General features: G+C 44.6%; 1 protein-coding gene across 1 annotated transcript in view; it reads left to right on the top strand.

The window, feature by feature from the left end:
• The window catches only part of KCNH8 (potassium voltage-gated channel subfamily H member 8), a 938,852-nt gene that overhangs the window by 779,231 nt on the left and 144,138 nt on the right, over nt 1-15,483 (top strand). The window contains exon 10 of the mRNA XM_078662854.1: nt 9,429-9,678. Coding sequence (XP_078518980.1) covers nt 9,429-9,678 — 250 coding nt within the window. The remainder of the gene's footprint in view (nt 1-9,428; nt 9,679-15,483) is intronic.

The raw sequence follows: 15,483 nt of genomic DNA, 5'->3' as shown, positions 1-15,483 counted from the left end.
ATACTTGTAGTGGTTTTAGGTAATCTGTACACCATCCGCGTGATCATGGTGGGCTTTGGGATAGATAGTATTTTCACAACAGGTTGAAATATTTGAAACATTTACTCGAAATTGAATAGTTTTATATCAGACATCATTTTGTGGCATACTCACATACGCTCAGCTTTCACATAATGTTTGCATAAGGTGCAGGATTATGTACTCATTATGTTGCTGTTACGGGGAGCAAGTGCTCTTGGTGTAGTTTCCGGTACACAGCATTGTTCTTACACATAATGCGAGCACATTTTTAGTAGCCGGATGTAAACATTATGTCACAACTGAACACATACGAGTGCATAAAAAAAATCTAATGTAACTCTAAGGATGTTGTGCTCATAGTTAATGTGAACATAGCTTCGTGGTGGGCTTTTACTGTCTACTACCAGGTTCATTTCAAAGCGGTCAGTGATCACATACACAAAGGAAGCATTATGTGAAAATTTCAATTGATGCGCCCTGTGGAAATACGATCACACAGACAATGTAAAGATTACCTAAAACCCCTCCAAATGTTTGGGACATGGTAACCACACTACTTAAACGTCGTACTCTTTACACAGCCAGACAAGCATGTTCATAAATGAATTTGGAAATATTTAGGTGTATGATGTAAAAAATGTTTATGCTCCTTGTTAAAAAGAGCCGATCTGTTTCCAATACACAATAAAACACATAATTAAACACTATGCTAACAACTCTGCAAGTATTTATGCTTAGAGGGACATTTTGTTCTCGCTGCATATACATGTGAACAGTGTAAAGTGGCTCTGTTCAGTCCAAAGCTAAACAAATGCCTCAAAATGTTCCCAGACAGGAAAACACAACCAAAACCTCTTTGTGAAGTCCTTAGGGGGAAGAGGGGAGTAGCTGGGCGAGGGTGCCTAGGCTGAAACGTGAAGTGAGGGAAGCAAGGACGGGCTGCAAGGGAGAAGATGGTGGGGAGAGTGTGTCAAAAGCAATATGGTGCAACATCACGGTGGGTGGAGGAAAGCAACAGGAGGGTGAGGGTGAAACACAGAGGATGCTGGGAAAGAAGCAAACAAACTGGGAGGAGAAGCAATGTGGAGCTGGGTGAGGAAAAGAAAACATCGAGACAGCAATAGGAGGAGGTGTAGGAGGAACACACAAGCAAGAAAAGGTGCACCACCAGGTGTGGAAGGGGGCGACCCCACACTAAGGAGATAGAGGGGAAACACTTGCACTCTCATGGAGTGTTTAAAATAATGTGAACAAGACAAGCAATGGCCGCGCAGCCGTGAAAGTGACAGTAATGGCCAGCGATGCGGAGTAAGAGATAAGAAAGGCAGATGGCGGCTGCGCGCGTGCACACAAGCTTGAGGCCAGGAAAAGCTTGTGGGTAGCACTTTGAAAACCCCCTTACTAAAAGTCGAGCAAGCAGCGCATGCGCTGCGCTAGGTTGGACCTAAAAGGCAGATCATGATGACTAGGAGGAACCGAGGACGTATTGGGATGGCCAACGCAAGCAAACAATACGTGAAATCGCCTGGGCTTGGCCCAAGCACGCAAAGGTGAGAGAATCAGACAAAATGCACCAATAAAACCCCTGTATTTCTAAATGACACAACAACGAACAAATGGCAATTCATGGGCATGCCGAAAGCCGATAGAGGAGATAACAACAGGTCTTGCAGACAGCAAATGCGCACTGCCTAGGCTCGACCTAAAAAAAAGTATCTCAGTCTGTTCATTCAGTAATTCAGTGATCAAAGTAACTCGCAAAGTTTCCTTTGATCAGAAATGGTGTGGAACGTGCCTTGGTTTCTCCACCAATAGGAAGTAAATACACAATGTTGTGTTCTATAGTGAAAAAAAGCTTGTACTCTTTTATTCAATATTGAACACGATCATGCACAGTTCAATTAGCGAAGATGCACTCTTACTCGTTCACTAATTTTAAAGTATGTGCGCCATTTTACTCACATACGCAAAGGAAAGTGAGCTGTTTTTTTCACTGTTCTTTAACTCGAATGTTTTGCGGGTGAAAAACCCTAAAATTCCATAAATTACACATTGTTTCCTATTACAAAGGACTAAGGGCCTCATTTATAACTTGGTTGACAGAGTAAAAGCCGTCAGAGCGACAGAGTAAATTACTCTGTCGCCCTGACAGAGTGCCTGCCAACCAAAATATGAAATGTTCGTCAGTCCATCAAACATTTCAAGCATTGACAGGACCCACCGTCACAGCAGTTGTTTGTTTTTTTCCCCCGGAGTTTTATATAGCGCAAATTTGACCCGAAGGTATCAGAGCGCTTTACATGAGCACCAGTTGCATTACAGACGGACATATTCGTTTTTGTTGGGCACGAGGAGATGAAGTGATTTGCCATAAATCACAAGATGTTGAGCGTCCCTGCCGAGACTTGAACCCGGATCCCCAGCGTGGAGTTTGACCGCTCTAGCCATCAGATCACATCCTCTCTGGAAATTTTGCTTTATGGCTTTGTCAACACTACAAAACCGTACGGCAAACTTACAAAGTGTTTTTTTTTATTTTCAAGAAGAAAATCCCAGAATGGTATTTTGTTTTTGAAAAAAAAAAAAACCAATGCCCCCCTCCCCTCACCATGGGAGATTCCTCCCATGGCGAAGGGGAATGAAGCACTTTTCAGGGCTCCTTAACACCAAGTTTTTTCTTGCAGTGACCTGTATTGAAATATGGCTAATTTTCCACCCATCTAAATTAGGTGGGTGGACATATAGCCAAACCCCCGACAGACCTTACTTCGTTGGGCTGTTGGAGGAGGAGTCTCTGCTGCAGTCAAACTATGGTCTGTCCACGTTTAAATCGGGTGAGTGGGCCATTGTCCGAGCAGGGAGGGAACTCGGCTGTCATTGCGATTGAGTTTCCTCTCATCCAATAAATAAGTCAGGCTCATGTCTGAATTTTGGTCTTCAGTAGCAGACAACAACATGTGGACCTTTGCTCCATGAACAGGGAGGGTGTTGTAAGATTTATTTAAAGAAGAGATGAGTCCATAAGTTGAATCTTCATAAGTTTATTCCTCAAGAAAATCCCATCCAAGATCAGTCAGCATACAGCAACAGCTTATCTTCTAACTGTCCTTGTTTTCCTATGACTCCCCCTAATGGAATCCCTTGACATCACTTGTTACACACACAATATTCTATCAATGACATTTAAACATTCTACAAGTAACTGAGCCATTAAAGAAACAGGAGGAGTAATATACTACAGGTGTGCACTGTTAATTCACTGGACTTCGCACCAGTGGTTGGCGCTCTTTCACCATTATGCAAAACTTTACAAATGCAATAAGTAAAATAATGTATTTGAATGTTGCCTGTGGGGCAAACCCCTCTGCTTGGTATTTTTTTGGTATGAGAAACACCCCCATACAAATCATAGGTCTGTCCATGGCAATGCCACTGAAAGGCCGGCAGGGCTAACTCTTCCCTAACCATGCCAGCAGGGGACACTCAATCAGGGCACTTTCTGAGTTTTCACCTATGCCAGTCCGCCATTGTAAACAGTACCCTTACATTAGGCAGGCTCTAACCTCGTGCAACTACTTGAGTATTTATTTTAGGTCTCGGATGGACAGCGCATGCGCTGCCTTGAAGAGACGTGTTGAGTTCTGTCTGTGGGCTTACAGGCCGCCCATCTCCTACCATCAGTAAACTTCAGAGTTCCTCTAATTTTTTTATGCCATTCGTTATGGCACAAGGGCGTCATGCCCTCTTCTTGTGTTTGGCCACCCCATAGCGCATGGACCAAGTACATGTCACCTTAAACTGCTCCTGGTTTGCACAGCTATTTTTCTTTGTTTTCAAGCACTCCATAGTACTTGTGTTTTCAGGCCATCTCCCTTGTACACATACACACATACCACTAAAAAGCATGCACGTGTACATAAACGAATGCATTTGTTAGAAAGTTGTTCAAACACGAACAGCACTTGTATATTTTTTTTGCAAGATCCGATGGTATTGGAGCACACACTCTGTCCTCTATCTTGAAATAGCGCGAATACGAGCCGATGATATTGGAGCACTTTATTGCTGATCCTGCTTCAGTTAAGTTTTTTGTCGACATCGTTGCTTGCTCATCTTCCCATCCCCTCCTGCTTCTCTGCTTGACCCGTCCCCCAACTACCTGCCTCGTCACTGCTGCTTTTTAAAAGCACTTGTTTCGTCCTCCATCTTGCCATAGTGCTAACACCAGCCGATTGTATTGGAGCACTTTAAGACAATAATTTGTCATACGCAGGGGGAAATATAAGTGATTTGCCCAGAATCACAAACTGTTCAGCTGACCCCGAGATTCCAACCTCAATTCCCAGTTCCCCTGTCGGCAGCTCTGGACGTTACTGAACATCCTCACTTCACTTCAAAGCTCCTCAACTGATTCTCACTATTACTTCCACATTTATTCAGCAATACTCCGTAAACACGGAATAAGCATTGGCAAAGTCAATAGATCTCTTCAATACCCGAGCTACTGGCCTTGTCAATGTGAATGTCTTTTAGCCACGTAATAGTGCTTTTTGTATAAGGAGGGTCAGGACAATAAACTCAACATGGGGGGGGGGGCGTAGAGATTCGACTTCGGCTCAACATCCTGAGATTCTAGGCTTTCAGTAACTTTCGGCCATACTGAACAGCAGATGTACTGCTAGACTACATGGCTAAAATACATTCACATTGACAAGGTCTATAGCTCTGTCGTTGCCGAGACCTATTATCTTTGCCAATGCTTGTTTATCATAGAGGAGCCTTTGAACACCATAATACATTCTTGCAAATAAAAGCAAATTCTCTCTCCTATACTTTTAAATAGTTACATTTCAAGCTACATGGATCTTCCATTCAACCTCCATTGAAAGCAATTACATGCAAATTAGATGCCTTCTTGAATTACAGTTTGGCTGCACTCACAATGACTGTGCATCCCACCTAAATACAAGGATATGCAAATTGTATTGAAATCTTTTTCGACTGCCAACAAATTCTGCCCAAAGCCAGATCAGGCTTGAATTTGGTCTGCATCACCAGCTTATAGACAGACAGTTGGCTTATAATAAACTATTGCATAAATTTTAAAAATTGCAGCAGTAACCGCCCAAGTGCCTTCATCTGGCAGAAGATCCCGGATGGAGCCTAGCCTGGAAAGAACGAATGGCTCGATTTACCAACTACTTCATTAAATCGGTTTGTCTTACAAGAGATGTCACTTGGTCCAATAAGCCGCATTGAATTTAAAAAAATTGAGCATTACAGGGCAAAATATCTCTCGTTTGCTGAGAATAAAATAGCTTTCAGTAAACATGCACACGCGTGGGCTGTCGTAAACTCATAAAAACATTCGAGAGTTCAAGATTACTTAAAACAGCCATTTTCGACTAAAGTAAAAATGAAATTTCTTCAGTACCAATTTGGCCTTATTGCCTCCAAAGACTGTGCGGCTGTCACTTCAGATCCTCACTGCACCTACTATGTACTTGCCGCACTCTCTACGAAGCCAGTCGATTAATGAAACCATTGTTTATCAACCTAAAGCTAGGATCCTGTCGCCATGAAATGATAACCAGCTTAGAAGGATCCAACTTCCAGTTGAGCTGCTGATACACAAAGTCCTTTATTGTAATAGAAAATAAACCAACTTCCATCTCCATGGCCTCGTATCATGCCCTCAGAAACCACTGGCGATCAGATATCGATGTTGCTTGATCCAGTCCAAGAATGTAGAGTTCGGCTAAGATGCGGGCCCAACATTGACCATCTTAGTAACATTTATTGAAAAAGGAAGGTACGATGGGTAATCCACCCGCAGCTCACACTGTGGATCTTTCTCCTAAATGTTAAGTGATTTGATTGGCTTGGGGACAACTACTGTCTTGCCTGTTAACAAGTATTAAGTAAATGCAGAAACTCATTTTGAGCATTGCATCTACTGATCTTATGTTGTTGAATGGTTTTAAAGCTCACAACTTCTCATTTATTTACTTTAAATTGTAATTTATTTTGTTGATTTCAATTAAATTTACAATACATATATTTTACCTTTTTTGTAGATAGGCAATTCGAGCAGAACCCAAAGCCAGTTCGCTTAAATATTGACATTAATTATTATTATCAATTTAAAATCTTCAGTATCTTTCTTTTTTAAATTCCAGCTTCTTTTTTACGTCATCCATTAGTTCTTTTATCCATCATTCAGTCTTTCCCTATTCCATTCATCGACTTTGCCATCCATCCACTCTGTCATCCATCGATCCACTCGTCTATAGATCCATCCATCCATCCACCCATCCATCCATCCACTCTGCCATCGTCCACTTTGCCATCAATCCATCCACTCTGCCACGTATCTATTCTCCAGCCACACATGCACTCTTCCATCCTTCCTCAACCATCTATCCATCCACTCTGTCATCCATCCATCCTCTCTGCCGTCCATCATCTACTCTGTAATCCATCCATTCACTCTGTCATCTATCCATCCATTCATCCATTCTTTCATACGTTCTGACATCCACCCTCTCCCATCCATCCATCCATCAATCAATCCAACTACTCATCCTGTCTGCCATCCTGCCATCCAATCATCCTTTCATGCAACCAAACCATCCATCCATTGATCCACTCTGCCATCTATTTACTCACCATTTCCCTACTCATCCTGTCATCCATCAGTTTACTGTGACATCTTTTCACCTGTCCGTCCACCTATCCATCCATCCCTTTATTCTTCCCATTCATTCATTGATAGGTACATCCATTCACCTGTTCCTCCACCTATCCATTCAATCACTCAGCCATCCCTCCATTTACTGTGCCATCCTTTCACCGGTCCATCACCTATTCATTAATTTATCCTTTCACCCACTCATCCTTCTACCGACTCTCATCCGTCCACTCATACATACATCCTTCCTTCCACCCTCCCTGACGTTAAATATTCCCCCTTTTTTTATTCATCCATCTTAGGTTGGCCCTGCTCTTGTTTGCTCTTCTATTGACATTATATTTCTGTATTGCGTTAATTAGAAGCTTAGATCTGCCGAGTTGCGACAAAAGGGGAGCATAAAGAACCCCACCCCCGCTGTAGCTGTTCATGACATCCCTGCAGGCGTCGGAGCCGCGCTTTGGGCCCCGCCACTCATTGTTTTACAAATTAAGCAGGTTCTTTACCTTGTGCCAGGCTCGTTCACACACACTGCTCTCACATGGACTCTTTTTAGGGTTTGCATAAATCAAAGGTAGAACGATGGAATGGAATGACAGATAAGAAACGTCAGCCGACCAGTCTTCTTTTTCCAGTCCCACCTTTGAGACACAGGGGCATATGTACAAGCCCCTAGCCCCACGGGAACGTCACTTTTTCCGACGTTACGGTGCCGTTAGGGGCTTCACCTTATTTACAAGGCAAAATAAAGCCACTTAACGTGGCTTAACCCTGCCTTGCTAATAAGGCCCCATTTCACACTATGCTTAGCGTGAAAGGGGTGGGCAGTGGGTGTTGCGGTAGGTGTACCACCGAAACACCCATTGATTTTAACTCTGCCCCCCATTTACAAGAGTGGTGAAAAAAGGAGGCGACGCCAAAATTAAGACCAGGGAAATTCATGGGCTTAACTTGGCTAAACGAGGTGAAATGCTTTATTTCTCCTCCTTTTTGCTTTTCCCATGTGTGCTGCCTTGTGCAGCACACATGGAAAAATCAAAACGCCTTGGATTGTTTATGTGTAGGAAGGTGTCCTTTCTTGCATATAAAAAAATACATTTTGTAACTTCCATGTGTGCTGCATTAAGCAGCACATACAGCACACATAGAAGTGATAAAACAGCATTTAAAGATTGTTTATGTGCAGGAAGGGGCTCCTTCCTGCACATAAACAATCGTTCCCTGCACGCAGACACCCTTGCAATATGGTGCAAGGATGTCTGCTTTGGCGCTAGGCTGCTAAGTGTAGCGCCAGCGCCGGGGGAAACACAAGGCTGCACCACATCCTTGTTAACTTTGCTGCAGACTTGCGTTTCAGAAGTGGCGGAGTGAGGCGTTAAGCCATGACGGCTAACGCCTCACACCGCCACTTCCTTGTGCATATACCCCTGTGGGTCTAGACACCAGACAGAAGCCAAACTTCTCAGCATCATTGATGATGTCACATCCTGTCTTTAGGGCCAGCACAGGATATAAGGAGGGCATTTGTAAAGTCAAATAGGTTGCTATTTGTGATGGTTTTTTATTAGTCAAAAGAAAGACATTATTCTGTTAGTTATGATTACATGCATTGTTTAAAAAGAATGGTGGAGTGGTGTGGCTCACTGGTTAGAGGCAGCAGACCTGTAAGCAGAGAACGGCCCAGGACCAGGGTTCAATTCCCGACGCGGCAGGGTTGTGGACCAGCGTCAAAACAGACTCGACAATTCTCGCCTCGGTGCCTAATCTAACCAGGGAACACACTCAGTAACTCTGGGCATTAAGCTTGCCTCATCTCTACAACGGCCCCCCACAGACGCCGGGGATGCCTGGTTTCACCCTGGAGATACCCAGAAAGGGACCATCTCACAGGGAAAACCAGGACGGGTTCCCCAGCGGTCTACAGCACCAGGACACTCGGGTAGAGTAACAGTGCGCTTTACAAGTATCCCACATTTACATTTACAATGCGAATTTCATTACATTTATTACTTTGACATATTTTAAAACACTTCAAAAATATCTCCAATTTTTCAAAAACATTTTTTACTTTTTGTTATTTTCTCAAGTATTCTCCTCTCACATGCATATTTCTGACAACGAAGAAACTAATTTAAAGAATCGATCGTGCTTTCCACATTCGACAAAATATTGTAATAAAACATTCAATATAAGCTTACTGAGGGATTTAAAGTGACGATGCTCAATTACCTCATCGATCCTAAAAACATCCACCTTTTCATCATATCTTGTAATGCTGAGTGAGGGGGACGCGCACAGCGCCCTGGTGCTGATGACGAGCTCAGCTCGTCATCAGCCACGGTGCTCGTGTGCTGATGACGAGCTGAGCTCGTCAAGTCCATGCCCGTTCCTTAGAACGCTCAGCACAGCAGGGGAATTATCCCCGCGTGTGAGCGTTCTAACAGCCATGACGAGCTCAGCTCGTCATCAGCACACGAGCACCGTGGCTGATGACGAGCTGAGATCGTCATCAGCATGGGAGGGGTTAAATGATTTTTTCATGTGTCATTGTGAATTCTATTTTCTTATAGTTCTATTTTTATTTTCTTCCTCCATATAAGCTATGACTTTCATTCCAGAGTATTAGAGTTCAATTCTTCAACTCCTTTACAATGATAACCAGATCTAGCTGTAGTTTTAACTCATGGATGGTAAACTCTCCCTTTTCTTCCGGCAGCTCCTGAAGGACTTCCCGGATGAGCTTCGCTCTGACATCACCATGCACCTGAACAAGGAGATCCTGCAGCTGTCCCTCTTCGAGTGTGCCAGTCGTGGATGCCTGCGGTCCCTCTCCCTGCACATCAAGACCTCCTTCTGCGCCCCCGGCGAGTACCTGCTGCGGCAGGGGGACGCCCTGCAGGCCATCTACCTGGTGTGCTCAGGCTCCATGGAGGTGCTGAAAGATGGCATGGTGCTGGCCATCCTTGGTGAGTGACACCCTGGCAGTGTCTATGTTTGTCTAGCACTGATGTATTCCTTGTACCCACCATCCGTAGAAGCTGCCGTGATATTATCACTATGAGTGGGGCACTTGTGTAATAAGCTAGCGTGTAATCATGCTAAATTACCACAAAGCTACATGTGATTCCGTCTAATTACTAGTCCTTGGCGAAACACTACGCTACGCTCGCGTAGTTTGCGAAGTTTGCGTTACTTTACACTATACGAACTGCACGTAGCACAGTGCAAACACGCGTAGCGTAGTGCAGCGGTCATTTTTTGCTTGCTCGTAGTCCTCATCATCAAGTTAGCAACTGCGAGCAAGGAAAATGACATCTCGGCGGGACTTTTTCCTCGTTCGCGATCAGCAACATCAAGTTGCTGATCGTGAGCGTGGAAAATAAACCTCCCGGCGAGATTCTCAACACGGGGAGGTCAGGTTTCTCATTGTGTATGCTCGCAACCGCTCGTGATGAGAAACTACCAGTCTGCATTGAGAAAGCTGCCTCTCGAGTAAAAATCTACTCGAGCGGCAGAAAACTACAGCTCGCACTGTGCAAGATGCCGTTTTCAATGATTGCACAGTGCCGGATGCTTGTACACACTATGAAATCATTGAAAACGGCATCTTGCACAGTGCAAACAGGCTACTACGCAGTTCGCGTAGTGCTACATGTAGCTCGCGTAGTTCGAAGTGCACTTTGCCTAGCTTTGCGAAGCGCTACTTCGCAACCTACGCCCAGCCATACTATTTACGCGAGAAGAGCAATGAATCATTTTGTAGTATTTTCTTAACGTAGAAATGGCCTCCCCAATCCAAAATGGACGCAAGGTTGCGTTTTGTGCAAAGAGAAAAACACTGACGGTTCTCGGGCAGGTGGGACCTGTAGGCGTTGTTTCGATGTCTTGTGACAGGCCTTCCGGTAGAATGTGTTGATGTTTAAATAGCTACTGCTAGCAACGGTGGGTAATGCCAGTCCAACAGGAGCTCAGCTGCAGGGAGAATAGCTCTTCGAAGCTCTTCCAGAGGTTCTTGCCTTGCTCCACAGCTGCTGTGTGCTAGGATTGTGGACCAGTTTTCTTTGTTATGAGAGAAGGTCATAATCCAGGTAGTGCAAGGCTCAAGCATTTTGTGCACCAGTACTTGCCTGTCCCTAAACTTGCATGCATCCCCATTGACTACAGTGTGGAGTCCGTAAATCCTGAAAGATGTAGTTAAGGGCCAGTCTAATTCGAAGAGAAAAGTTCCTCCCAATTTCAAAATGGCGGATGCCATTTCTCTGTCTAGCCTTAGGTCTCGTTCAGTTTTATGCCAGACAAAAGGGGGATGTGGGCAAAACTTGTGTAATTCCGAGTAGTGTAATCACGCAAAATTACCTAAGAATCCGGTGAGAATACACGGAATTACACAGGAAGATTAATTCTGTATTTACCGCTATTTCATAGCACAAAAATGCCCCCACTTGCATCCAAAATAGATTCAAGGATGCATTTTTACTCAACGAACTATTGCTAAATGCAGCAGTACACGATTAGCCAGCACACGCAGCCGCTTGAGCTCGCTAAACGTGCTCTTGGGTAGGATTTTCCCCAATTTACTGCTGGCGTTTAGCGCTATTTCTCAGCCCAAAAGTGCACCCTCGCATCCACGATCGATGCGATGATCTGTTTTTGCACTAAGAAATAGCACTAATTACAGCAGAACATGATTAGCAAGTTCTGACTGTTTGTCTCGCTCTCTGTCAACTTCTTTCTCTCCCTTTCTCTCTTTTTCTCTCTCTCCCTCTCTCTCTCTCTCTCTCTCTCTCTCTCTCTCTCTCTCTCTCATAGTTCCTCTCTCCCTCTTTCTCCATGCCTCTTTCTGTCATCAACTGTGTTTCTCACTCTTCCTTCAGCTTTTTCTTTCTATTATGCTCTTCTCTTCACTTCTCTCTTTTCTCGTTCTCTTGTTTTTTTCTCTTCCTTCTTTTCCTTGCTCTTACCCTCTCTATCCCTTTCGCTTTCTTTTCTTCTTTCCCTCGCTCATTGCCTTCCTATCTGCCCTAGACAATAGAGCACAACTCTAGAATATTAAGGATGCTGCTGAGATTCCAGAGGTGAGGTCCTTCTGCAGAGAATGTATGACCCCTGCATTTGATGACAGGAACCTTTGGGCGGTCAATGCCCTTTGACCTGCAGGTCCCAGGCATCAATCCTGGGTATGGGCGGTACTTCTGCCCAGTGTAAGAGGGAGATTTAATATCAATACATCTCTGGCAATCCACTGGTTCAGCCTTTGTCAATTGAGCACTTCATGTGGACCGGAAAAGCAGTTTCTCAGTGATTTCTCGTCGCACAAAGGGGCATATTTACAAGCATCTTTCCGTCGCTCCTGCACCACGCAATGTGGTGCAAGAGCAATGCAAATTAAAAATGAGATTTATGAAGCCACGCACGATCACCTTGCATGGCCCTGCATTGCTTCATAAATCTCGAGTACTGCAACGTAGTGCAAATTGCTACGTTGCATTACTCTGTGCCTGGGAGGCGTTCCATGGGCATTGCATCGGCGTTCCCATGCAACATCCATTGATTTTGATGCATTCCCAGATTTACCAGAAGTGGTAGACCTGTGAGTGCGCCAAAAACCTACGCCTCCCCAGGTGAGGTGTAACGAAATAGGTTTATTTCTCCTCGTTTTTTCCTCTTTCTATGTGTGCTGCATTCTGCACAAAAACAATCTTCCTTGCAATGCGAGCACCTTGCACCATGGTGCAAGGGTGCTGCGTTGCCAGCCTAAATTGCACCAGCACAGGGGAAAAGACAGGAATGCGCTGTATCGACTTTAATGCAGCTCATTCCTGCCCTGTCCCTTTCATGCAGTGCAGCGCAACGAGGAGACTTGCTGCGCTGCTCTTCGTAACGTGGCCACAAAAATATGGCCACAACTTTTTCAAGTCACTGGAAGGACAGACATGTAAGGGAAATGGAGGTTCAGAGAGAATGGAGGAGAAGAGAAGTGTGCAGAACATCATCACCTGTGTTGGTGTGATAATCAGATTATTAGAGGACAATTGGAGGCAATGTGGGCTGTTGAACATTTAGTGACTTGGAAATGTAGTGGAATAAGTGTGTTTGAATTTTGAAGATGCAGTCCACCCACCTCCTGTGAGTGCACAGTGTACTCTGCTGCACCCTCCTCTGCTGGGTGTACACCCCCCTGATGCTCTTGATGGGTGCACTGACATCCTTCCTTAGAGATCTGCAGGCCTGTGTCAGTGCACAGTACAGCAGACAAGTCACTCTTTCACCAGATGTTGGCGAGCGGGGCTGTCACAGCTGTCCGATTCACCCTGCTGACGCGCCTTTAGTCCACCATGTGGGGATGTCAGGCACTCAGTAAGTCTTGCCAATTATTGACTGACATCACCGCGTGTTCAGCCTCTCGCGACTGCGCGTGTCACTCATCACACTCAGAAGGGCACTCGCCGCCACCTTGAGGCTTCAAATCAGTGATGGAAGCTGCCAAGTGGCTGGATCTGTCTAGCTTGGGAAAGGAGTGATGCAGAACACCAAGGCACCACATATGAGATTCGTGTGCTCTGCTGCGTAATATTGACACCAGAAAAGGTATTAAAGTTTTGACAGGGAGCCAAATGGCCTTTGTAGAAATTGGAAGATTGTAGGGCAATCTGGTGGCTGTGAAATGACTTGACCGGCCTACAAACTTTCAAAACACTGTTTCCAATTTAGGGCCTAATTTAGATCATGGCGGCCAGCTTAGTCTGTATCCCGTCTACCAGAATATAACTCCCATTATATCCTATTGGATTTATATTTCAGCGGACGGGATATCCATAACCGTTGTGACGGAGTAACCCGTCCGCCAAGATCTAAATCATCTCCTAAATCATTGTTCTTTGGTCAGGGAATGAGAAAGTTACTCGAAGCCTAAACATTCCATCCCCTGTCCATTGTTAGGGGGAACAGGGACAGAATGTGGTGCAGCGGCCAGAGCTGCCGACTCAGGAGCTGGGGATCCAGGTTCGAGTCTTGGCGTTGGAGCAACATCCTGTGATTTTGGGCAAATAACATAATCACCCTGTGGCCATGGACAGCGCCTGGATACCCTCATGAGTGATAAGCTGTGCTATATAGATCTACAAACTAAACTAAACACTGCACAGAGCAGCTGCAAAAAACCCTCAATCCTGCAGGTAAATGCTTCCAAGCCAGTCCAAAATAGTTTAACCATCACTCCAACTGTTAACCTTTTAAATGTAGAATACAGAGAACAAAATAGCATAGCACAGGAATGAACTAAATATGTTCAAACATATTCTCCTGTTTAAAAAAACATCATGTACAGGTAAACTAAATATATTTTAAAAAATAACATGACATGTGTATTGTAGAATGGCAATGGCATTTTTGGAGTTCCGGTTACATTTACAAACCACTCATCTGACCTTGAAATGCTTTGTCTTTTTTGTGATTGATGTTTGAGAAAATGTTATTAGCAGCCACCATGACAGTAGTGACAGGTCTAAAACCAACTGAGGCAAATCACACACACAGTAAAACAGAAAAAAACATTCATAGAGTGGGTAGAGGTGATAAAATAGTTTGAAAATATTACCAGCTTTCTGCATAAACAGCCTCCTACCCTACACCCCCAGACTATTTCCAACACATCTTCCCAAGGGTTCATTGAACCTCTTCTAGTCCACTCTCTGTGTCTTTTGTTGCTGTTCTGCAGTTGTTGGGGTATCAGATGTCTTCTGGTGCTTGCAAATAACCCATGCAGCTGATATATACATTTCAGATATACCTTTTTCTTGCTGTTTTATCATCCTTATATCAGTGACAAGGCTGCCGAGTTAATCTAAAGACAGGAACTGGCAGACTCTCCAATCTGTTGGCAATGCCCCAAAATAATAATGATCCAAAAGTAGGTAATCCAGATAACCCCCAAAAATGTGTCCAATTTCCTTCATTTAGTTACATTTTGCACAAGTAATAACACGGTTTCTGCACATTTTTGTAGTGGTGTAATGTATAAATGGTAAATACAAAAATATAGTATCCTATATAAATAAGCCCAAGTGCCATGATGCGGTTAATATTGTTGAATTGGAGGAGGAGCCAAGCTGGCGACCAAGATGGCCGTTTAGGCTCCCGGCTCCGTAGACCTCCTCATCCTGCTACAAGATCCTGCTAGATATCCTGTGCCTATGCAACGCTCCCGTATAGACGAATCAAAACTACGCCGCACCGTGAGATCCCGAAAGTTCTATCACCATCGAGAACGGAGAAACGTCGTCCTGAAGTTTGCGGCCTACATCAGCCCTGAAGCCGGGACCTCGAGTGGAAATTTAGCCGGCACCTAATTAAACAACATCGGACACAGGAGTTTGGGAGGGGCCGGTCCACCGGAATGGAAGTGAAGTTTTTTATCTGATCTTCACATTGAACATTCGAACAAATTGGTGCTGTGCAGGAACACCCCACAGATACTGCAGACGCCAGTTGGATATTAACTAAAGGTGCCAGTGCCGTGAATGACTTTGAAATAGTCGGAAAGGCGACCCGGCCGCTGCGGCCACATCCTGAAAACGACCCGACTTATCCTGTACGCGATCGGAGCGGGTGTCCTCATCGTTGACTCTATTTGGTCGGTCCCTATGGGCCAGAGGGACGGACCATGGTGGAAATGTATGACATAATGCCCAATATCGACCAGCGTAAGAATCAAACCCAACCCTCTAAGGGGTCCATAGAACGTCGTACGGATATCTTGGGACGACATATCC

Source organism: Lissotriton helveticus, chromosome 10 (assembly GCF_964261635.1).
Source record: "Lissotriton helveticus chromosome 10, aLisHel1.1, whole genome shotgun sequence".
Lineage (NCBI taxonomy): Eukaryota > Metazoa > Chordata > Amphibia > Caudata > Salamandridae > Lissotriton > Lissotriton helveticus.
This window is presented reverse-complemented; position numbering and strand designations above follow the sequence as displayed.